The sequence below is a fragment of the Notothenia coriiceps genome, unplaced genomic scaffold (assembly GCF_000735185.1).
Source record: "Notothenia coriiceps isolate Sejong01 unplaced genomic scaffold, NC01 NC01_scaffold00019944, whole genome shotgun sequence".
NCBI classification, from domain to species: domain Eukaryota; kingdom Metazoa; phylum Chordata; class Actinopteri; order Perciformes; family Nototheniidae; genus Notothenia; species Notothenia coriiceps.
This window is the reverse complement of record NW_011352645.1, coordinates 7,280-30,729: the sequence shown is the minus strand read 5'-3', so window position 1 is coordinate 30,729 and position 23,450 is coordinate 7,280. Positions and strand designations below refer to the sequence as shown.

At 41.6% G+C, this 23,450-nt stretch overlaps 1 protein-coding gene across 1 annotated transcript in view; it reads left to right on the top strand.

The window, feature by feature from the left end:
* Positions 1–8,867: 8,867 nt before the first annotated feature.
* peak1 (pseudopodium-enriched atypical kinase 1) overlaps positions 8,868–23,450 on the top strand; it is a gene marked incomplete at its 3' end in the record, with an annotated part of 19,162 nt that continues 4,579 nt past the window's right edge. The window contains exons 1-2 of the mRNA XM_010779207.1: positions 8,868–8,938; positions 11,882–15,393. Coding sequence (XP_010777509.1) covers positions 12,005–15,393 — 3,389 coding nt within the window. The remainder of the gene's footprint in view (positions 8,939–11,881; positions 15,394–23,450) is intronic.

The following is a 23,450-nucleotide window of genomic DNA, read 5'->3' as shown; positions in this document are numbered from 1 at the left end:
CAGCGTGAGTGAGAGGAGATATAATGACGTTTGAACATTCAGCACACATGCACAGAGCAGCTCTCATTACAAGGACCACACAGGGAATTGAGAGCTTGTGTCAGAGTGTGAAAGTGTGTGTGTGTGTGTGTGTGTGTGTGTGTGTGTGTGGACTATCTTAATGTGAATCAGGAAGCCTTTATTCCGTTTGGAAGCATTTCAATGACATTTGGAGGATAGCATGTGCCTGTTTTATTTCATCTAAACAGCAACAAAGGATTCTCAGAAGGGAATATGTGTTACTGCTGAAAGGAAGCACACAAACACACCTTTCTGAGGCAAGTAGATGTAAAAGGTGAAAGGCCAGCTGACAGATTCCTCACTCATTATCCGTGTAGTTAACCTCTCTTACCCTCGAGTTCGTCTTTCCGTCTGTTCCTTTCCTCTCCTGCTCCTTTCCTCTGATTACTAACTTCTTGAATGTGTTTCTCCCAATTGTATTCTTTTAAAGTTGTTCTTTGTGGTTTGTCTTTTCCCCTCTGGCTCCTTATTTCCCACTCTCTTGTATTCTTGTTCCTACCCACTCTCTTTTTTTTTCAGGCGGTTTATCTTAAAGGGGACCTATCATGCAAAATGCACTTTTGTACGTCTTTTATACATGAACATGTGTCCCCGGTGTGTCAGGGAACTCACCAAGTGTCAGAAAACACAACACTCTCTATTTCCCTCCATACCCAAATCTCTTAAAAAGGGGCTGCAACGGATCTGATACAGACTGATCCAGATTTGAACACTTCTGTGACGTCACAGAAGTGGTGTTACGGCTATTGGGCCAACTCCACCAATCAGGAGGAGACAGCCACGGACATTGCCGTTCCAAAGCGCTGGAGACCCTTTAGTACATATTTCAGTCCACCAGATGGTGCTGTTCTCACTGAATCAGCCCATGCAAAGACAGTGTTAAATTGAGCGAAATGAGGAATGGCTAAAATGCATGATCTGTTTGGTATTTTGAAAAATGAAAAGTATAAATATGCCTTATATAGGTATGGTCCTACACTATATTATTCAAATATAGCATGATAGGTCCACTTTAAGGCTTTTTTCAATTTGACTCTCTGCGTAATTGAGAACATGCCGCCCTTGTGTATGTCTTTGCCTCAGACAGAACTTCAAACTAAGTGTGGCAGACCTATATCGTGCAAATCGATACAAACAAAACTCAAACTTGAAAGAGACCACACACAAACAAGCAATACAAAACATAGTAGCAAACCCTGAGCAGCAAGAACACACACCAGCCAAACTTAAATATTGGGAACACTAAAAATAAGGTTTGACTGGGGACATCTATTTCCTGATGAGTAACTTTTGACAACTCTGCACTAACACATGGATCTTTTACAATGATATTATCTAACCATCCCGTACTCCCTCTAAAACGCTGAAACCAGTGGTGCCACTTGTGACTTGCTCACCAACATCTGAAAGCAACAAACCAGACACACAGATAAAGACCATCACACTTTACCTCGAAAAATAGAAACACTGTCAAAAATGAGACTGGTCCCAGTTGATGCTCCTGCACTTGCTGGCTAACAGTTAGCCTCTAAGACGAGATGCAGTGTTGGTCCCTCGATCAGTGACCATCTGCTCCTGATCTGATCGCAGCAAACACGGCCTGGTTCAGAGCCAGGAGGGACATCACACACCACCTGCTGCTCGGTGCAGACACCAGCCCCCTGGGACCGCCAGAGAGACCCAGACGTGTACTAGTCTAGGATAAGAAGAACTACTCAGGTCGGATAGAACTTTATTTATTGAAAGCTATCCAGGCGAGACTTTTGAACAACACATTTTCCACTGTGTGTGAAATCAATACAGCAGCAGTGAACCAGCCCTCAGCAATAAGGTGTTTCCAGCCGTGTGCAATAGGAGGCGAGAAAGATAACCTCCCAGCATGAGCACCCATCTCCATTTAACCACCGACTCACACAAAGGAGAAAAAAACTGAGGGTATCTCTTCAAGTATATACTTTTGTTCAATATTGTCTTTTAACTGCATCCCAAACTATTGTATCTGGAGTTTGCTGTGGTTACAGAGCAGTTTAGTACTTTTATTTTTTGTTTGAATAACAATAAGACATGGCATTTATATTGCGCTTTTCAAAGTGCTCCAAGATACTTTCAAACAAAGGAAAGATCGCACCAAGTGTATTGTCTTTCTCAGTTTGCAGCATAACCGTTACACAAAGGAACGTTTTTGAATGTAAACAGCCGATTTCTTGACACCAACTATTTTACCATCCTTTCATCGTACACAAGTGAGCCCTCGTACATCACTCCCCCTCCTCACTTGCTCATCACTCCCCCTATTAGTTGTAGTTCACTGAACTGACATGCCGGGGAACTGCTCACTCTCAGGTACATAAAGCATTTGGAGGCTGTCAGAAACAAACTACGAGGATGTCACTGAACATTTAGCAACCGGTACATTTCAGCCATCTTTTCCCCGTGTCCACCTGGTTAGATTGATCGTGACTCAGGCTGAAGGGTGTCTGGCTGTTTGAATGGAGAAAGATGATTGGATAGTGGTGACTATACTGTAGGTGTGTGAAAGCAACTTCAAGGTAAATAAGCATCCAATTTTAGCTTGAACATGCCCGGTTCTCAAAATCAAAAGTTGCATTTAAACACGTAGAATCGCTACCAATCTTATTGACATGCGCCCAAGTCCTCCATGCAAACTACCACTCCACCTGGAGAGAGATGGAGGGTTTGAAGGGTTAGGGGGGTTAACATGTTGTTACCTGGAGTACCAGGGAGGCAGATCTTTCCGCATGATTAACAAGTCCTTTATATGTCCAACAGGTAAACAATTGTGATATATGGTTTTGTAACCATTACTACAAGGTGCACTTCACATGGTTTATGGTTTCCGGATAATGTAACATACTGGTGACATGTAGAGAACAGCATTCACATAGGGCATAATATGAGGTACTGATACATACGGTGCCAGTGAAGAGGGGGGTACACTGTTAAACATGGGGGATTTGCAAAAAGAAAAAATCACCATTGATAGGAATGAGAGGGGGGGATGTAAAGAAAGTGAAGCATCAAAGCCACAGACAGAAAATTCACGTTCGAATTTCACATCAGGTTCCACCGTATTCTCTTTTCCACAGAGAGGCAATGTTTTCCCCTGAGAAAAGTCAGTACGCTGAGGAGAGAAGCTCACTTCCCACCCAGAGCACGTTCATAGAGAGGCTGGGACATAATAGTGGAATAACTGAGGCTGAAAGCTGAAAACATCAGGAGATGGGATGTGGGATTTTCTTTACGGCAGAGGGCTCGGATGATAAGACAGCCGTGGCATTCGGACAGACAAGAGTAGAGTAGATTTGAAATTGGAAGTGCGGAGAGAGAAGCTAGGCAGTGGGAGAAAGCTGTTGTTTGTTAAAGAGACAGTAAGACAGTGTCTGCTATTAGTTATTCAAGAAGAATACACCGTTGTTTTGGTCTAACAGTGTTAATCAAAGATGTTAAAGGAAGCAAAATGAGCCATACATACTTCGATGCTTGATTAGTATGTCTGTGTGTACTCTAAATATCGTAGTACTTTCTTAACAAGTCGGTATGTTAGGATCAGAAAACCTGCACTATGTTGAAGGTCGCTCTGACAGCAGCAAATGGAGGGAAGGCTGCACTTACTGCCTTTTTCCCTCAGATTTTCTCAGCTCATCCCTGGATTTAAAGTGACGACCTTCAAACTTCTCCCTAAGCTATTCAAGCATGTCTACCTCAGAGTAAAGTGAGTGGTGCATTGACTGATTGCTGAATGGCGCGTAACAAGTCTCTTTCATTTGGGGTTGAAAAAGTGAATGCAGTATAGGACAGGTAATGTGGAATGACCTGTGACAATGACAGGTTCAGTCAAATCTTCCTGAGCCATGTTTGCATGTGTGTCTTAGTATCTATGTGTGTGTTAGTGTGTATGTGTAGAGGATGCTGGCACATGCCAAACAGCTTTTCATTTCAGGGGCTAAGCCACCTCAAGTGACAGCTGACTTCCCGACTTTGTTAATTCCCAGTTTCTACCAAATGTCATTTTCTGTCCAAAGCCTGATTCTGCCAAAGGGATCACTTCAGTTTCAAGAAGCTTTTCCGCAAGTATGACTGTCACTTGGCTGCTCAATTGAACTTCCTTATAAATGAACAGCTCAAATAAAAGAGATTCTCTCATTAATGAGTACTGTGGAGGTTCAATGGGCTGAAAAAACGATTCAACCCTGCTAAGAGGCTTGTGAAAGGCAGACTAGTATTATTCTAGTACAAATACATGAAGTGGCATGGGCTTATCCATTTAATAACCAAGGCCGAGGCTTGAAGTTGCATGATTGGGATATCATTCTGTGTCATCTCTCTTATAAGTATTACAAGTCTGCTATAGAGTCTACTATTTCCTGATCCTGTTTTGGATGTAATAGCTTGTATAAACACACATATCAGCCTCTAGCTCATATTACAGAAGGTAGCTGCAGGGGGGCGTCCCCAATTAGTGTAATCTGATCTTTTTTCAGGAGATATACACTCGTGTTTGCAACGATTGATTAAACAACAGTTAGTGAAACAAAAGATGATTTTTCCCTAAGGGATGTAACAGTACACAGTGACAGTTTGGTCCCGTTTAGGATTTTAGGTTCAGCTCAAGATGAAAAAGGAAACGTAGAAGGATTCTTTTTTATTTATTTTTTAATGACAGTTAATGACAGTCCACTGGCTAAGGACTGAGGCAGCATGTTGTCGACTAGCACATTTGGAAAACCTTGAATAAAGAACATGTTGAACACTTCAGCCTTACAGTTATAAGTGCTCTGCATACAAGGCTGCAGAGAGAAAACAAGTCTGGAAGAAGACCTTCACAACGCGGCCAGTCGGGTAAAACACAGCTCCAACTACACTTCGCTAAGAGAGCTATGTCCCGAGAAACGAGTAGTACTGAGAGACATGGTATGCGATCCACAGAATGTCCCCGAGAGTTAGTTTCACAATCCAAACAAGTCAGAGAGCAGACAACACAGACCACCGAGGAAGCCTGACAAGGGAGAGGAGGAGAGGAGGTGTGGAGATGAGGAGGCTCACGGGACTCGGCCGATCCACTTCATTTCAGCTCCCCCAAGAAACGTTGTATGAGCCAATTTCTGGATACATGTTATAAGTAATGATAGCCAATGTGGTAACAATCTGACAGCAACTTAGTCCAGATGGATGGAGAATATAAAGCTCCAGAAGCTGTTATGGTCCTCAGATATAATACCCATTTCATAAATAGAATTACCAGTAGAAAGTAGAAACAGTGTATTATATTACTATCCAACTCCACACATATGGAAACACAAATAATCTATCAGCCATCAACAGTCTTCCACAGCTTTTATTGTTCAATCTGAAATCTGGCATAGCAAACATTGTACTTACTGGTGGTTTGAAAGAAAATTCTGCCATGCAATGATACATAAGATGGATTTAAAATGCTTGAGAAATGGTTTTCATTGTGGTTTGCCCTTTCCTGTGTTCCTGCTGCATCGTGGGCTCATCCATATTAATGAAACACAAGATGGACTGAGAGTAATGGACTGAATCCACTGTGATATACTAAGTGGTTAGACGGCTGGCTCTGTGCATTTGTGTGTGTGTGTGTGTCCTAGCATTGCTATCCTTGTGGGGACCTACATCTGTTTACAAAGTCAGGTGTGGGGACTTGCCTCCCTTATGGGGAATCATTAATTTTAGGGTGAAGACTTGGTTATGGTTAAGGTTAGGATAAACCTCCAGGAAATGCATGTAAGTCAATGTAATGTCCCCTGAAGTGATGTATACATGGTGTGTGTGTGTGTGTGTGTGTGTGTGTGTGTGTGTGTGTGTGTGTGTGTGTGTGTGTGTGTGTGTGTGTGTGTGTGTGTGTGTGTGTGGGAACGTGTGTGTGGGAACATGTGTGTGGGAACGTGTGTGGGAACGTGTGTGATACGAACCAGCTATTGATTTTAAAGTTCAAATGTAGTTTCATTACTGTCAGATGAACAATTCTGTCTATTTTATATTCAAAGAAAATCGTTTTTTTCTTTATTGACTAAGATTTTAGCTCAGGTGAAATGTATCGCTGCTAAAGATCGACCATCTACTGCAGAAAGAATACCTTCAGTGTGTATTCAGAACTGCTCTTTTCTCATTATGTGTCCTCCCATTGCCAAATGAATCCATGCCGATCTGCGCGTTCAGCTGCCAGCAATTTGAGCACACATTTCAGCCGCAACATTTGCAAGGCATGCTCTTCATTTCGTTCTAGCCTCAAGTTTTCCCAGAGTAAACAGACTAAAGACATGGACTGAAGAAGCCCTTTCAGCGGTAGTGGTGAGAGACAGCGATGAGTGATGTGACAACCAAAAGGCCTCATTATAAGCTCACCTCCCAAAGCTGATTTACTGACAGATTGGACTTGGAACAGCAAAGGCAGAAAAACACTAAACTCTCAAAACAACGTCCTTGCTGCAGCAGTAAAGTTCAGTCGTTAGCTGCTGGCAGTACCAACTGTCAGGTCTTAAACATTCCCACACGATGGTAAGAGGCTGTTTAGTTTCAACATGGCCAATGGGGATATAAAATGTAACCCTACCACCTCTTTCAAAAACTTTGATTTGTTTTTTATGCTTGGTTCAAGTTTCCAGTAGCAGGAGCATGTGTATCTGGAATGTAGGATTTTTAGTTTTCCTAATTGATTTTAGCTAAGTTAATAAAAATATAAATCTGTCCTTTAGGGAGAAGGCTTCCAGTAAGAGTCACTGTGTTCAGCCTGAAGGCTCTATAAGCCCTTCCTGAACATATTCCATGCAAAGAAGATGGCAATATAATTTAATAGGTTTTCAGTTACACTCCATGGGCAGGCATTGCTCAACTGGGGCTATTGGGGTAAGAAGGAGAGAGACAGAGAGGCAGTGGCAGAAAGTCAATGACAAAGAGGGAATGAAGGAGAGTAAAAGAAGAAAAAAGAAAGAAAGCAACAACATTCCAGAGCAGTGTTTGGGATTGTAAAGCTCTGGGAGCGTTGCTGCAGTGTGGCCTGGGAAAGAGCCGGTGCAGGTCTCTGGGGGGGNCAGGGTGAATCTTAAACTGAAGCTTGACTTTAAAGCAACCCAACGGAAGTTAGCACCCCCGCAGCCCGAGCTACGAGTGAAAGAACTAAACTTACATGAAACTTCCGTTGGGTTGCTTTAAAGTCAAGCTTCAGTTTAAGATTCACCCTGTAATAGAAACATGTGATGGAGCATTACTAACCTGACTCAGATGGTTTGTTTCACCAAACCATCTAGGAGAGCTCCAATGGAAGCCATTTGGAAAAGTATTTCAAAAACACATGGCAGGTGATTGGATCAATCTGTCTATCACCTTCTATCATGGGCCACTTCTGATTGGTTAACAATGGCTGGTACATTTGGAACACAGCACTTCTGATTGGTGTGGATGGCTGACACACAAGAAGAACAAAAAGTAAAAAATGTTTAAAAAAATATGTTGAAAAAAAACGCAGGTTTTGTGATTTGATAATTGCATCATTTCAAATTCTTTCGATTTAAAATCGATGAATCGTTCAGCCCTAGAATCTATATATATAGTCCTTTCGAGTGATTTCAAGCCTTTTTTCATGTTTTGTTTTGACTACATTTATTGCTATTAACAGAAACAGACTGCATTATACTGATGTGTAGACAATTCAGTTATGGAACATACATGTTTTTGCAGAAGAATTTCCTGACACACAAATACACTTCTTACACACAAGCTGATCCACACACTGTTACATTTCAAACTTACATAATATGATGATAAACATGAAGTTTGACATTTCGAGACTCAGTCTAACCAAATGTGACATCATTGTTACTATTCAATCCCGTGTTAACACTACATCAAAGTAAGAACATTTCTCTCTGAGCGCAAATGATCTCATTTACAAAACACATTCATCTTTCATGCAGAGCAGGCGTTCCTTTCCCTTAGAAAGTCATCAGTCTTTTTTTACATATTGGATCTCTTTAAATTATCGACACTACTCCCTCGGCCTCATCAAATATTCATGGCAAGCAAGGCAGTGATAAACAAAACCAGACTGAGGAGAATAACTAATACGACTTGGAGAAGGAAGGTTTCACCAATGGAGACACATTTTAACCTGAATGTTTTTTGTATCTATAAAGCAATTATAAACTAAATCAATGTTACTGATCAGTGTTAAAGGTGTGTACATGTTTCGCTTAGTATTTCAGAGTCAAATAAAAAACAACATCTGGTGGAAAGATAGAAGCAGAGAAGATTGGAAGTGTGTGCAACTGCAGCCTGTTTCCCAATACTCTCCGTGCCTTAGTGCTGCTTCATATCTCCCCAATCAAATATGTTGCAGTCACGCTGTGGACACACGCAAAGACTGGATCAATATCACACCGTCAATATAATGGCACAATCCCACCTAAGGGGAGCAAACATATCTCTATAATATTGCAGGGGTGTGTGATGCTGTATTTGTATGATTACGCAACACATGGTAATTCTGCAAATGTGCCTGGAGGCTTTTGTGTAATTCAACCCTTTTCTATTATGTTGTGTAATGTGTGTTACATAATGAAAGGAACGCACAAATAGCAGTCCATTATTTGGCTGACTGCCACAAGTAGAAACACTTATATTGCAATGAGTGAAACCGCAGTTAGAATCTTTTTCATGTTCAAACTAAGACGATTATATAAGCAATAGGGGAGGCGAGGTTTCCCAACGCTCGGTATGGCGTCTGGAGTTATCATATTTTAATGATGCGCCCCACACTGCGAGCTGTGTGAACTAAAAATACTGGACTGCATGATTTAGGGTAGGATTGTTGGGCAGATGGGATGTTGCTGTCCCTAAGGTACAACTGTCATTACAGATTAAATGTTGTGGGGTCTTGCAAACAGGGCACTACTATTTTCCTTTCGACTTAATGAGAAACTAAAAATATATGTGCATTTTTTTTTCTGGCTGGTGGAAGGAGTGTCATATCAGCTCTTTCTGTGGAGGGAAGGACAAATCAAAACAACAACAGAATTGAAATGGTGGCTGGGGGTAAAGTAAAATATTCTTTCACATCCGGTTATTGCTGGTGGAAAAATGTAGGTGACACATACTGGATATTTCTTGCGTCTTAGAACAATTTCAGAAACACAAAGGCATGAAAACTGGAATTATCTCATTAGCATGCAGCCTGGAAGCGGCTTTTCATAATTCCATAGAGCTGCTTTGGAGACAGAAAGCACAATAAGGAGGCTTTATCTTGATTTCAAAAGAAAACTGTTCCCTCTGCTGTCTGTCGGGGAAACATAATGGAGTTACAAAGGAAGTCAGTCTGGTTTAGATCGCTGAAAAATAAGTTCAGCTTTTTCTTAAAAGGTTTGAAATATCCATGTTAATACCACTTGTTTTATGTCTTCCACTGCTGTCTTCTTTTTACTCGCAATAAAATCCTAACTTAGTCCAGCTGTGTTTCAAAGAGAATGGGTTCATGGGGTTGACAAAATGAGTGTGGATGATTTAAAATGCTGCTTTTGTTTGATCTAAGGAGCAATACGTACATAGAGAGACAGACATATTGGACCCAGTTATTCGTTTTTCTCGAGCTGTACTTTCATTGTTCCGTGAGGTTTTTGAAAGTCAGCCACAGAAATATTCAGTGCTTACGTGTCCCATCATCACAGGTTATGAATCTAATGTTATTTGAATTACAGTCTTTGTTTCCTGTGAGGATGAGGTCGATTAGGTGTAACAGGATAAAATCCCCCCCCCCCGCACATCTCAGCTCGGTCAGCAAAGTTTGATTCAGGCGTTCCTGCGTTTATTGTGTCTCGCCCTGGGCAGGTCCAGGGTGTTGTCATGGTAACATCCTTCCGTACAGGATCCCACACCTATGACCTTGTTAGATAAGTGAGAAGACCAGAGCAGCCCTGCAGTAACTCATAGCCTTACAGTAGTTCCTTGTTGTTAACCACCAACTATGTGCAATATGTGTAATATATTTATATATATATATATATGCCGTTAATAACTGCAATATATACCTGGCTGCTGCTAAATCCTCAGGACTGTTCAGGATGGGTGTTTTGTAAATTGTGTAACTTTTTTAATTATAATCTTTTGTTATCTTTAATATGTATGCATGCTACTTAGGTAACAATGAACACTTCCCCTCTGTGGGACTAATAAAGGTATTCTGATTCCAGCTTCATGTGGTGAAATGAAGGCTTGGGCATAAAAGGATATAATCATCAGGCACAGTGTTGATTAGTATAGCAGAAGAGATGGAGGTCAGTGTCTATAAGCATCTTAATACCATCTTTAAATGACTGTATTGTGGAGTGCAATGTCTGTGGCAACTATTTGTTTATTTGTTAAATGATCAATTTTTCAAAGTCATACAATATCTAAACGTCCCTTTTCTGTGACGTCACACACTACATTGTGTTTATAGGCTGGCAGCCTTTACATGTCAAACAGAGCTAATTACGGTACTGTATCTAACCCAGCCAATTTATAGAATATAGCGTTATTCACGAAACTCACTTTAACTGTAAAAGTTTGAGCATCGTGCCACTTATTATCCAGTTGATCAGCAACGTTGATTGAAAGGCTAATAACTGTTCCACATACAAATGAAATGATTGTTCTGGTCTAACTTAAACTGGGTTATTTGTTGGTTTCCTGATGTCACAAAGTATGACATAGTGGGCCAAGAAAACAGGATGTGTTTGATATTAATGTGCTGTTGCCGATAGCCTGTGGCCGTGCATGCGCCCAAGTGTTTTTTCTTTGTTGCTCGGCAATACACATGCATATTTCCCAGCTTTTAGATTCAATGTTTTTTGCACATTCTTATCCAATAGTGTAGAAATTGTATCCACATATTGAATACAACTAAACTCTGGTTTGGTTGCAAATGATTTCATTACTTTAAGCTCTTTTCGTACCTTAATCTGGTCTTCAACAAATGAAAAGTCAGGTGATTGACAGTTTAGGACAGTCTACTGTCTAGCCTAAAAACACATTGTGTTACGTGTGTGTTTGGGAAATAATGTCTGGCTGAATTGTACTTCAATTGTGGTGATAGGCATGAAGAGCTACTTGTCGTTCATTGTTTATCCAGTACCAATGGAAGCCCTCTGAAATCTCTGAAACAGCATGCCATTTGTAAAACTTTAGCGCATGTGAACTCAGCTGAAATGGGAAAGGTTCCATTTTCCATGTAGCTGATCTAGTTTGTAGGATTTAGGAAAATGAGGTTTTTGACTCAGTAGTATCAGTTCCTTTATCATCATCATGTAAGCCTGGCTGAAACAGCCAACAACAAGTCAGGACATCAATACAGAAATAAGCTCTCCTAATCCTCTTCACTTCTGCACCTCTGCTTTTTAAGTCTTTCCGATCCAGTTGAGGTTCAGGAGGAGGAAGCACACTGCCCCACAGGGTAGATTGGCTGCTAAGTAGAGAAAGTGTGCCACCCAATGGAGATAATGTAGCACTGCCTTCCTCATTCAGTCTCCCTCACACAGTTTGTGTTTGTTTCTCTCTCTCTTCCCCAATGTATCCTCTTTACTTTAGTGCAGCTTTGTGTGATAAGTATACTTATTGTGGAATGGGATCAATATAATATCAGTATGTTGGTCCTGTATTGAGATATTTGCAAACAACTTGATCCAATTAGTCCCTTCAGTTTGTTTGCATCATGGATTTGTGACAAAAATACATGTTTAAAATTCAGTTAACAAGTAATTCAAATTAAGTAACTTTTTATTAATACCTTTTTTCTTGTCCTCTTTTTCAGGTCCAGTATCCCACACGTTTGAGGATTGGATAGTGTTAATCCGTGTTGAACTACAGTCAGTTCCTGCAGCCTGTAGCTTCATGGAGGGGTTTCCTGTCCACTGACCTCACGGGACCAGCAGCCATGTCCGCTTGCAGCACCTTCACAGAGCACGTGTGGAAACCAGGCGAGTGCAAGAACTGCTTTAAACCAAAGAGTCTGCACTCTCTGTCTCAGAGTGGTGGGAGGAAGCCTCCCTCTGAGCAGAGGCCTACGACAATTCAGCAACAGAATCCACCCCCTGCGGGGGCCAGAGCCAACACTAACTTAACCATCAACTCCCAGAGAGCTGGCAGTGGTTCTGCACCGCGCACAGGACACGTACGTCCCCCGGTGGCTAAGAAGCCAACTATTGCGGTTAAGCCCACCATGATGCTGCCCTGCTCCTCTGCAGGACTGGATTCAGATGGCAATTTACAAAGACCACCAAATGTGATAGAACAAGGCAACCTTTCAGCCTTCACTGTTTGGAATCGCAATGGAATGAACCGTAAGAGGCCTGGTGGGCCCAGCAACAACAACGAAGGAGAGGATGGAAGTGAGGAGATTGAAGGTTATGGACAATTTAGCCCAAGGACCCCCAGTGGGAATAACAACAGTGGACTTACAGATGTCCTAAAGGAAATCGCTGGGTTAGGCCCTGGCTTTAGCCCTGGCTTTAGCCCTGGCTTTAGCCCCACAAACCCTTCTGGTTCCAAGGACTTGTTTTGGGGACGTATTAGTAGTTCATACAGACGCTCCTTGGAAAGAGGCCTTCCAGCCTCCAGCTGTCGTGCCATGGGAAGCATCGGGTGTGGTGGTGGTGGCACTCCTCACAAACGGGTATCCCTTAGCGATGGCTCTAAGGTCATCAGCACTGAGGGTGGTCGCTATTGCTACCCCGAGTTTTCCAGTGATGATGAAGAGGATGATTATGATGAAGAGACTGAAAGGGATGATGAACATGAGAGCTGGGATGAAAGTGATGAAGAGTTACTAGCCATGGAGATCCGTATGCGAGGCCAACCACGTTTTTCTATTTTCCGTGCCGCTACATTGTCTCCGGTGCCCTTTGCTGCAGGTAAAAAGTGGAATACTGTGCCACTTCGCAACCGCTCACTACAGCGGATTTGTGCAGTGGACTATGATGATAGCTATGATGAGATCTTGAATGGATACCCATCCCTGGACTCCAATGGGGCGCTTCTTCCCTATCTGACCCATGACATGCAAGGCAGTGGGTTCCTATCAAACTCAGAGTCTACCACCTCTCCGGAATCATCCTCATCGCTACCAGAAGATTCTCGAACAACTTCCAGCAGTGGGAGCAGTGCTCCTTGTGCTCTTCGAAATGGCTTGCATTCTCCCATATCTCCTAAGGCACCTGTCCCCTGCACTTCGCCTCTAAAAAAGGAGCCCGTCCAGAAAGCACTGAGTCCCCTCAAGGTGACTGAAACACACAAGGCTGTCCTGGCCATTAGGTTAGAAGACCAGGAAGGAAGAGAAGGCTTGCCTATGCCCCAGGCCCTTCCAGGTCAACCAGTCACCATCAGCTTTAGTCCCACAGAGGAGCAGGCTAAACCGTACCGTATAGTGAATTTGGAAAAATCCCTAATCTGTAAACCTTACACTGTAGTGGACGTGTCAGCATCCATGGCCAACAAAGAAGAGAAGACTTCAGACTCTACTCCAAAACTAAAAAAACTGTCAATACCTACCAGCCCCACATCATTCTGTAACGCTCCTAAAGGTCATCCCCTCTCTCCAACCTCCCCACTTTCTCCTTCTTCGCCTGGGATGCCAACATCCCCCACATCTATAGGTCTGCCAGGTAACTCCCGGAAGAAATCGGGGAACATACGCTACCAAGAAGTGTGGACATCAAGCACAAGTCCTCGCCAAAAAATACCTAAAGTGGATCTAGGGGTTAGGAATAATGCTGGCCCCTCCATCACTACTCAACACTGCAGCCACAAGTCAGCTCCCACTTCTCCCATCGCTGGGCTACCTTCTTCACGAACTGTCCCTGTGAAATCCTCCAACTTCTCAGAGATTAAGTTTAACAGTTTCAATAATGCCGGCATGCCTCCTTTTCCTATTATTATTCGAGATGAACCAGCTTACGCCCGCAGCTCCAAGAATGCCGTTAAGGTACCAATTGTTATCAATCCAAGTGCGTATGACAACCTAGCTGTGTACAAGAGCTTCTTGGGACTCAGTGGGGAAATCCCACAGCCAAAAGCGGTGGGCAGTAGAGTGGCCAGCCATACCTATGAAGAGATTGGATCCTGTGAGAGCGTCCAGTCCTCCTCCACAGAAAAAACTATCTCTGGTCGAGGCACATCAGAGCGAGCGTCTTCTGAAGAGACAAAATGTCCACCTGAGGCAGCGTCAAAAGCCCCAAATGTCCAACCTAGAACCACTACAGACTCTAGCACGGTGAAAAGCACTGTGGTGAGCTACACCGTTGGCGCCCTCTCGCCCACTACACAAACAAATTCCCCTGCAATTCTTGCCAATACTGCAAATCTACCTAAAGCCAGCCCAACTGCCAATGCTGTTACACATACTTGCAAGACAAGTGGAGACAATAAAGCTGATCATACAGACTTAGCTTTGTCTTCTGTGGCAGTGGTAAGCCAAAGGGAGGAGGCCAGTGCTGTGCTTTTACAGATTGTGGCTTCCATTCATCCTCCCTTGTCTCCTCCAGAGTCGCCCTCCGCACAAGCCTACACCGACAGTTCTGAGGAGCTGTATGCCCTCCCACCTGATGCCATGAAGGAGACCCTCACCCGACCCAAGTCTCTCTTTTCAACACCCGATGGCTGTCTTTCCAAACCCAAGAAGGAAACGCCCACAAAAGTGTTATCTAAATCCCAGAGTGCCTCTGCTGCTGTCCCACTCTCCAGCCCCCGGTCAGAGCCCAATGCCCCCTTCCCTCCTCCTAGATCTACGTCTTCCCCTTACCACGCATCTAACATCCTACAAAGACATTTTGGCAACTGGACCAAGAGCTCTGCCTCCAGTTCTCCTGTACGACCAAGTGAAGGGGAAGCGAGTCCAGGTGTAGAGGGGAGACGTATTTCAAATGAAAGCGCCAAACCCAAGCGCTGGATCTCCTTTAAGAGCTTTTTCCGTCGGCGGAAAGACGAGGATGAGCAGAGAGAGAGGGCGGAGAAAGAGAAGGAAAAAGGGAAGATAGTTGGGCTTGATGGAACAGTCATTCACATGCTTCCACCACCACCGATCCAACAGCACCACTGGTTCACCGAGGCCAAGCCAGAGGATCCCACCCAGAAGCCGACAATCATCTTCACCTACAAACCAGAAAATGGCAGCACCCCAGGTGAAGAGGAGGGAGAACTACGAGTGGAGGAGTGTAGAGAAAATGCACTGCTGACATCTGATGAGAGTAAGGAATGCAGACCTCTGATCCCCGGACGAACCACACCCTCTCACAACACTGGAAGTGATGTCATCAGCAAGGATCTCAGGTATTTGTCTAAGATTTTTTCAAATACTCCTGACACCACTGTTTTATTTAAGAGATTCCCAATGACCGAAGACTGCAGAAGACTCCCAATTAATCTCCAACCAAATAGACGTAGTCATGGGAAAGTTGTCTCTTTGTAATAAATAAGGATTAATTAGGGTCGAGTACAAACTTGTCGTTCAAAACCTGTAGGATTGTGGCCCCAGAACAGAATGCAGTTATGATGCTCTTTAGAAAGATTAACCTGAAGTGATTTCAACAGAAAATAAGCTAACAGGGATTTAAAGGGTGAATGATACGTTGAGCTGCTGTCAGAAACATATTGCTTAAAGGTAGGTAGGTAAGAATGGAGAAACCAGCTCGAGTGCGCTAGAATTTGAAAGTACGCAGCCGAAATAAATCTGCCCCTTCCTTCAGACTTCCTTACAGAGCCCCTCCTCCAACACACACGAGGGCACGAGATAAGTTTGTGCACAATGGAAGGCTGACAGGTATTCATTGCTATCGGGATGTTAAGAGCATTCCATGGAATATAACAACAAGTGTTTCTGAAGTGAATTACATACCCCACCTTTAAACATCAATCGTTTCAACACATATTTTCATTAGGACCTGTAGTTTAATGATTTGTATCTATCTAACCACTCATATGTTCCTATATAACCTCTTGCTTATCTAATTAATGATTTCACATCACTGCTCTTATTACTATCACCCGCATGGATTTCCTCNTTTGCTAAATGTTTAGACAAATTGCTCGTTTTACCGCCTTTATATGATAAACTGTTATTGCACTTTTGGTAACGAGCATTGTCCACATCGAGACGGCTAAAGTTTAACCACACCTCGGAGCGCGTTCTCTCCGCCATCTCCTGCGTGTGTGTGTAAACTGCCCCGCCCCCTCGCAAGCAGGCGGGGGAGAGATCGCTCGTCTGAATTCGGAAGATCGAAAATACATTATAGACGCATTTTGTAGTCATATTGCATATTAGAAACTGAGTTGGCGACACTAAGACTGCGATATAATGTTTATGTAGCAATAATACATAACATATGTTTTTAAATGTCTCCTGTACCGATACAAAAGAGCGATAACGTTGAAGCTTAACGGGGTGTAGAACACATGTGATGACGTCACCAACGAATCGACGACTGAATTAGTTGCCAACTAATTTGGTAATCGATTTTAATCGATTAAGTCGATTAGTTGTTGCACCCCTACTTCAGATGGTATATTACCTTTCAAATATGCACACGCCCTCACATACAACCACACTCACTCACAGTGATCGTTGTACTCGGTCGAATAGTCACAGTATTATTCATGATGAGTTCATTATCGGTTTGTGACCTGCTGTTGCCCTTTGCGTTTAACTTCTGGGGGTAAGCTTCCTACAGTGTGACTAATGGTGCCAGATACAAATAACCCAGATGTGTCGGATACACTGTATTTCCTGTTCTAAATTAAAAGCGTATTTCTGCTGAACTTGACTTGTTGTGCCTTAGAAATTAAGCTAAGTGCAAAGAAATGCTCCTAGATTGCAATCAGTCAATTGGATGCTGATGTGGGCAAGAAAAAAAAACATCATTTATCAGGAAAAGCTGAATAGTGAAAGCACTAATAATGTGAAGTACTAATCACTTAAGACACTGTGATGGAGAATGCACTCCTTCATTTTGTGTTAATCAATGTTTTAGCACACAATTTACCAGCTTACTGTTTGTTGACAGCAGAAAAAATACATTTGGACTTCAGATACGCCATGTACATGATTGGATCCAGAGTGAAATAAACCTTGTAATCAGTCAAAGAAAAGTCGCCGAAACGAGACGGTGTGCAGCCTCTGGACTTTTTCAGACTTGTATTTCAAATGTAATTTAAATCTACATGTCAAAAAGCATCTCAGAGCCAATGATTAGGAATTAGAAATATTAAATAGATGCCATACAGCATAGCTTTGTTCAGTTCTTCTTCATCTTCTCACCTTCAAATTATGACTTCCAACTCATGCTGCCTGTATCCAGCATGGATTTCCACCATCACCGTCTCTATTTCAAGTCATTCTTTACCCGTTTCCATGCCTTCCATATCGCATATTTCTACTTTGAGCCCATAGCACTGTGAACTCTGGAATACGTCTGTCCTTTATTCTGTCAAGAGCTCGTCCCCATTCTGTCTCATTTCTAGCTACCCTGCTTTTTCTCCCCTCACAAAGTTTCAGCTCTAGGCATCATCTTTTACTTCCAGAAGTTTCTTTCTCTTCCGTCGCTTACAAGTAGTACAAGAACAAAGTATTTCCTAGTTTTGCTATTAATGTGAGTTATTTAGGTTATGTAATGCTCAAATGGGGTATATGACGGTGTACTATAACTATTTTAAAGTGCATTACCCAAAAGTGTTATGCCATGATTAAAAGAAAAGTTTTTTTGTTCAACCACTTCCTACCGAGGATAAAAAAAAGACTAAAATTACATTTGTTTGTCTGCAACTTCAAAGCAGTTTTTTAAAATCGATACAGAGTTTTGTTTTCCGAGCTGATGTTGGCAATAAAGACAAACCGATGCAGTATTACACATTCTTAATATTGCTTTTTTTATATTGATTGATGCACACCAGGCCTCTTCACAAAAACTGCTTTTTGACATTTTTGATTTAATAGTTGAAAAAGCGCTTATTACAAAATTGTTTTTTTTAAATAGGTTAGAAGATACATATATTCTGTCTAGCCGCAAACTTACTTCACTGTGGTTTCAGATTCAACACATAACACTTTGAAGTATCTGACCTTTGGTCTAGCGTTTATTCCTATTATATACCTGTCACTTTCTTTGTGACCTCGTTGTTTACAGCCCTAACTGTGAACGTGTCAATGAGTAACTAAGTTATTCACAGTTGGTAGTAGCTTACAGTGTTACTCCCCTGTGTATTTGATGTTTATCTCAGGTATTGGCACATGGATTTGAGTTGACCCATAAACAGAGAATAACTAAACCACTCCTGTGCTGGTTAGGACGTTGTCTAAATAGATAGTGTGATTTGTTATTAACTAGTACTCTGCAGTTAAAAGGTTTTATAGACGTGTTGTTTGTTCAAAGCAGTGCTTCTGCCTACTACTGCAACTCAAAAGCCTTTCTAAAAATTTGATTTTGTCCAACCAACATTGTTTCTAAATTAAGCAGTCAAGCTGTTCGTCTGGAGACAAATAACTTTTTTTGAAATGTATTTTGTAGTAAAAAAAAAACCATTTTCAGTTACTTACCAACCTGAGCTGTCTGGGTAAACAGACCAGCAGGTCAGTGATTTCATGCCTTACAGGTCATTCTGCAGACCTTTTGTTTTTGTTGACAGGTGAAGGGTTAATCCTTGCTGTTTTTTTCTATTTCTGAGAGCACTTTTATTGGCTAACCGTGGGCGTGCTCTTCAATGCTGGCAAACACTCATTACCTTAGGCAGGTGAGAGCATTCAGAGAGGCAAAACAGAGGCAGACAAGGAAAGGACATATGCAGGGGAACACTTTCTGGATTCTTTGCAACCAAACAGCCTGCAACCACTGCTCTGCCTAGGATGTGAATTCAACTTAACCTTGCATTCAAGGTTTCCAGATGGGAAGCTGTGTGAGCCAGTACAGTGGGTAAGAACTACAGCCCTTTTCTTTCATGCACTTCTGTAAATACCTGTGACTATGCAGGCCATATTGACTTAGGAGGGAGGAGAGGTTTCTTCAGCATATGTTATATTTGTTTTTAAGGATCAGAGATTGTTCATTTCTCAGAAAGAAGTCTGTGAAACCGTGAAATGCATTGCAACACTTTCTTGCCGTCTGAACAAGTCAGGTCCTGACATTGAAACGTGTAGCAGCCATAAAGGTATTTATTGTGTCAAGGGCCTCTCAAAGTGTGTACTAGCCACGCTGGATGATTGTGGATGTGTTAGAGATAGACTTCTTTGTGATCTATATTCTTTTGATTCGTTTTGTAGCTGACTCTAACCCATAATAGTCTAGTTTGCAGTAAAGGATTGTTAATTGTTTTACCCTTGTGTATAACACAGTACAGTTTTGTTCAGTTAGTTAAAACCAGAACCATTAAATGATTTATGTTCACCCTACAGGGAGGAATAAAAGAGGAAACGTATACAAGAACGGGAAACAGCAGGTTTCTTTCATGCCTAACTTTCTGCATTCTATTTGAACACACTTCAGGACATGCTATTTTGTATATTTAACTCAGACTTTACGCCTCCAGCTTTTCACACTTTACTTACCGTACTCTTCCTTCTGAAATGCTCACAACAATTTGAAGGGCCTTTTATATCAGCTGTCCGCCGCTGCCAAGTGCTAAAGTAACTCAGAGGCTATTGATCGCCTCTCTTTAACAGAGACACAGAGGCCTTGTGGTCTACAAAGACAGATCATAAACTTGTCAGATCAGCAGTTTTCCTCAGACACAGCTCGAGGGCCGCGACAGACTAATGGACAGCTGGGGGTTTACTTGAAGTGCTCACTTTGCCATCACTTCATAATGAAAATATTGCAATAACACTACCAACATTTGTGTTATTACAAAAGAACCAATGGACAGATTCACATTGAATTGCCACAAGATCATTTTATTAGATTTGATCAAAAATGACAACTCAACACAAAAATGTTTTCTTAGAAAAAAGTTGAATTTGGCCCAAATGGATCCATGTAGCCATTAACAGCTTGGTTCTCTTCTAGGCACAATAATGGGTTCAGTTGACCATTTAGTGTTGTTTGAGATATCAAATTACCTAAACTTCAAAATTCAGGAAATCAACAAATATCTCTTTTAATATCTGAGTTAAGGCCCGCATGAAGGCTTTAGCACTTGATTTGAGCCTTTCAACAAATAAGTGCAAATACAGTCACTGCCCAGCTTTTTGGTGTAAAATCTAACTCTTGTGTTTCCTAGTGCTAGACACTGTAAACAAAAGAGTTAAAGGCCACAAACATTCCCTTTGACAAAGCCCTCTTTGAGCTCTGCTCTCTCATGACCTCTGCTGTTTACCGACAGGGACATTGCCTTTGTTCACATCATTCATTAGTCATATGGGCAACATGTTTAATCACACTTCCAGTCATAGGAAGTGATACTTCTGATTCGGACTCGACAACCATTACTGTCAACCTGCCCCACCCATGATGACACCTGAGGCTACGAAAGCAGCTCTGTGAACTTTTTGTGACCTTTTTTTTTTTTTGGCTGTTGATCAAAACTCAAAACCGCAGCGACAGAACAGGGAACAATACGCCGCCACAGCAATCTGAAACTCACAGCAGACTGCAGGGCCAGCCACTTGATCAAAAGCTACGCACTTTGTGCATTACAATAGGAGTTAACATCTACTGTAAGTTTAGAATGTCACCGAGCCTAGGGGGCCACAGCAGGTTGCCCGAGGCTGTAATGCTTTACTCAGGTCACATTGAAAAGCCGCGTCTGAACTGTTGTAAGATCAGGGGGCAGTACCCAGGTTGCTTTGAGTATCTTATTAACTGTGATCAGACGGGCAGACTGCTCACAGATGGCTCTCCATGAAACACCAGCTGCCGAGGTTCATTTAGCGGAGAGCAGCGAGACACGGATATCCAGGTGACTGCGAAACAAAGAATTGCTTTTAACTTGATGTCGTATTTTAAACTTTAATTAAAGGTAAGGCTTTGTTGAGCTACATGGCTTTTAGCTCTATACTTTAGCCAGTTGTCTTTTATCATTTGTATTCTGTAAAGCAAATTGTTATTGTTTTTGCATTTCATATGTTTGCTATATTGCAAAACATTCCTAGATGTGCTCTGCTGATCATTATTTTGTGATGGAGGGCTATATCAAGATTGAACTCAATGTGTTTATTATCAGCTCTTAAGGAACCAATGATTGTATCTGTATTTGTATCCCTGTTATCATTTAGGGGATAACAGTTAGCCGGTTAGCTTGTGAAATATTAGAAATTGTAAAAAAACTGCAGATGAGCAACTTTCATAATAACTATACAACAATCGGAAGACGCCTTGGTCAATATTTGACAATAAAGACTCTACTGCGCTTTAATAATCAGTTTTTATAAAAATATTTTTCGTCTTCATTGATACATTTTCAGTTTTTTTTTCAGTATGTACATTCATTTTTACTCACCAAAACAAATAGTCTGTTACCTTCCAACAAACATGTTGAATGCATTTCCTTCCTGACATCTTTTTTAAAGCATTTTTCAGAGTAACATTTAAGACATCCATGTTTACTTCTGGACATTTGGAAATAGTGGGAAACCATTGTATTTGAACGGCATCACATTTGCTTGCTTGTCAGTTTTGTTTGTCTCGTAAAAATGTGGCATTGCAAATGGTCAAAAGCTTCACATAGTACCGTTATGACATGACATACAGGCCCCGTGGGCAATTATGTTCCTGTCATTACCTAACAGAGATAGCTGCTGTATAACTTGCATCAAATGTAGCAATGAGCTTCAGTATACGACAAGTCTTATCATAGCTCCCCCAGGGCTTTCACACTGTGCAATCCCAACACTGTGATGCCACAGCCTGAGAGACTGTGAGATATGACCCACATCACTAGAGTCTACAACTGTCAGTACATAATGAAGTGAAAGTCAACATATACATATTCATCATAATGTTCATCTACTGCATGTATTATATATTCATCTGATCTGTCATCGTGAAGAACAGCATTACTCAGAGACATAAAACACAACAGATCAAAAAGAGAACAGTCATCGTGTTTCATAATGCTACTGCCGTGATTTTTTTAGAGCATTCATTTCAATGCACTTTAAGGATATGTTCTCTTGCTACGTTTCCGAATGCCTCAATACACTTCTAAATCTGTGTTAACTATCCTATTCTTTAAACAATCTCCTGTGACAGGTTAAACGTTTCCCCACCTCTTTAAACACAAATCAGACACCCGTTGTCGCAGATTGGTTTTCAAAACATAGTGTTGTGTTACCTATAAAACACACCGTGCTTCAGAAGCCCCCCATTTAGAGCCGTGACTGATCTCACTTTCTGAGAGGAAAGACTTGAGCTGATGAAGTGAAGTCTTTTCATATCCTTTGATGTTTGATAGTGATCTGTAAGACAAAATGAACGCCAACCAAAGCTGTCTTCAATAGCATCTCGTTTTTCATCTATCAACATTACTGCCTCAGCATAAGAGCTTAGTGATATCGCTTTGTTCTGTTTTTATTTGTTTTCGCAGATATTTAATGTCGAATTGAACCCTATCGACAACAGAAAGATGAACAAACTCAATCAGTTTTAAAAAATAACAAATTCCGATTGATCGGAACTGTCATTGCGATGTCATTGGGATTGATCATTTATTGCATTGCTCTTCATAGAAAATACAAGGAGAAATTATATTTTGTGAGTCTGAATGCGATTTATAGGCATAGAAATCCCTACAGCTCCAAAATCCTTAATTCCAAAAGGTCTTTGATAAATCTTTAGCCTCCTTATATTTTAATATTGCACTATTAAAGGTCACCTATTATGCAAAATCCACTTTCTCATGTCTCTTCTACATCAACTTGTGTCCCTTCTGTGTAAAGAGATTCTGAAAGTTTCAGGAAGAAAGACCCTCTCTCTCTTTGTCCTGATCCATTAATATAAAAACCTGTCTGAAAATGAGCTGATCAGATTTTGGCCACTTTATGATGTCATAACGATTTTTTGGGTTGTGTAACCATTAGCCAATCAGCAACCAAGGTAACCCCCCCCCCCCNCCCACACACACACACACACACACCTTATCACCTGAATCTCCTCCTAGAGTAACATTGTGTTCTTTTTAACCAAATCTCTCTCAGAGGGGCGTGGGGAGGGGCTCCTTATTTTCATCTAAAGTAACAGACAGAGAATCAGCACTTTGGAAACAGGGCTGAAACAGAGGGGATTATGGGTAATGCTGCAATGATCTGTTTGGTGTTTGGAGCCAAACACTTCAGAGACATGTTTTGTATATATCTGAGACCTATAATATATTGATGAAAAACAGTATAATAGGGGACCTTTAAG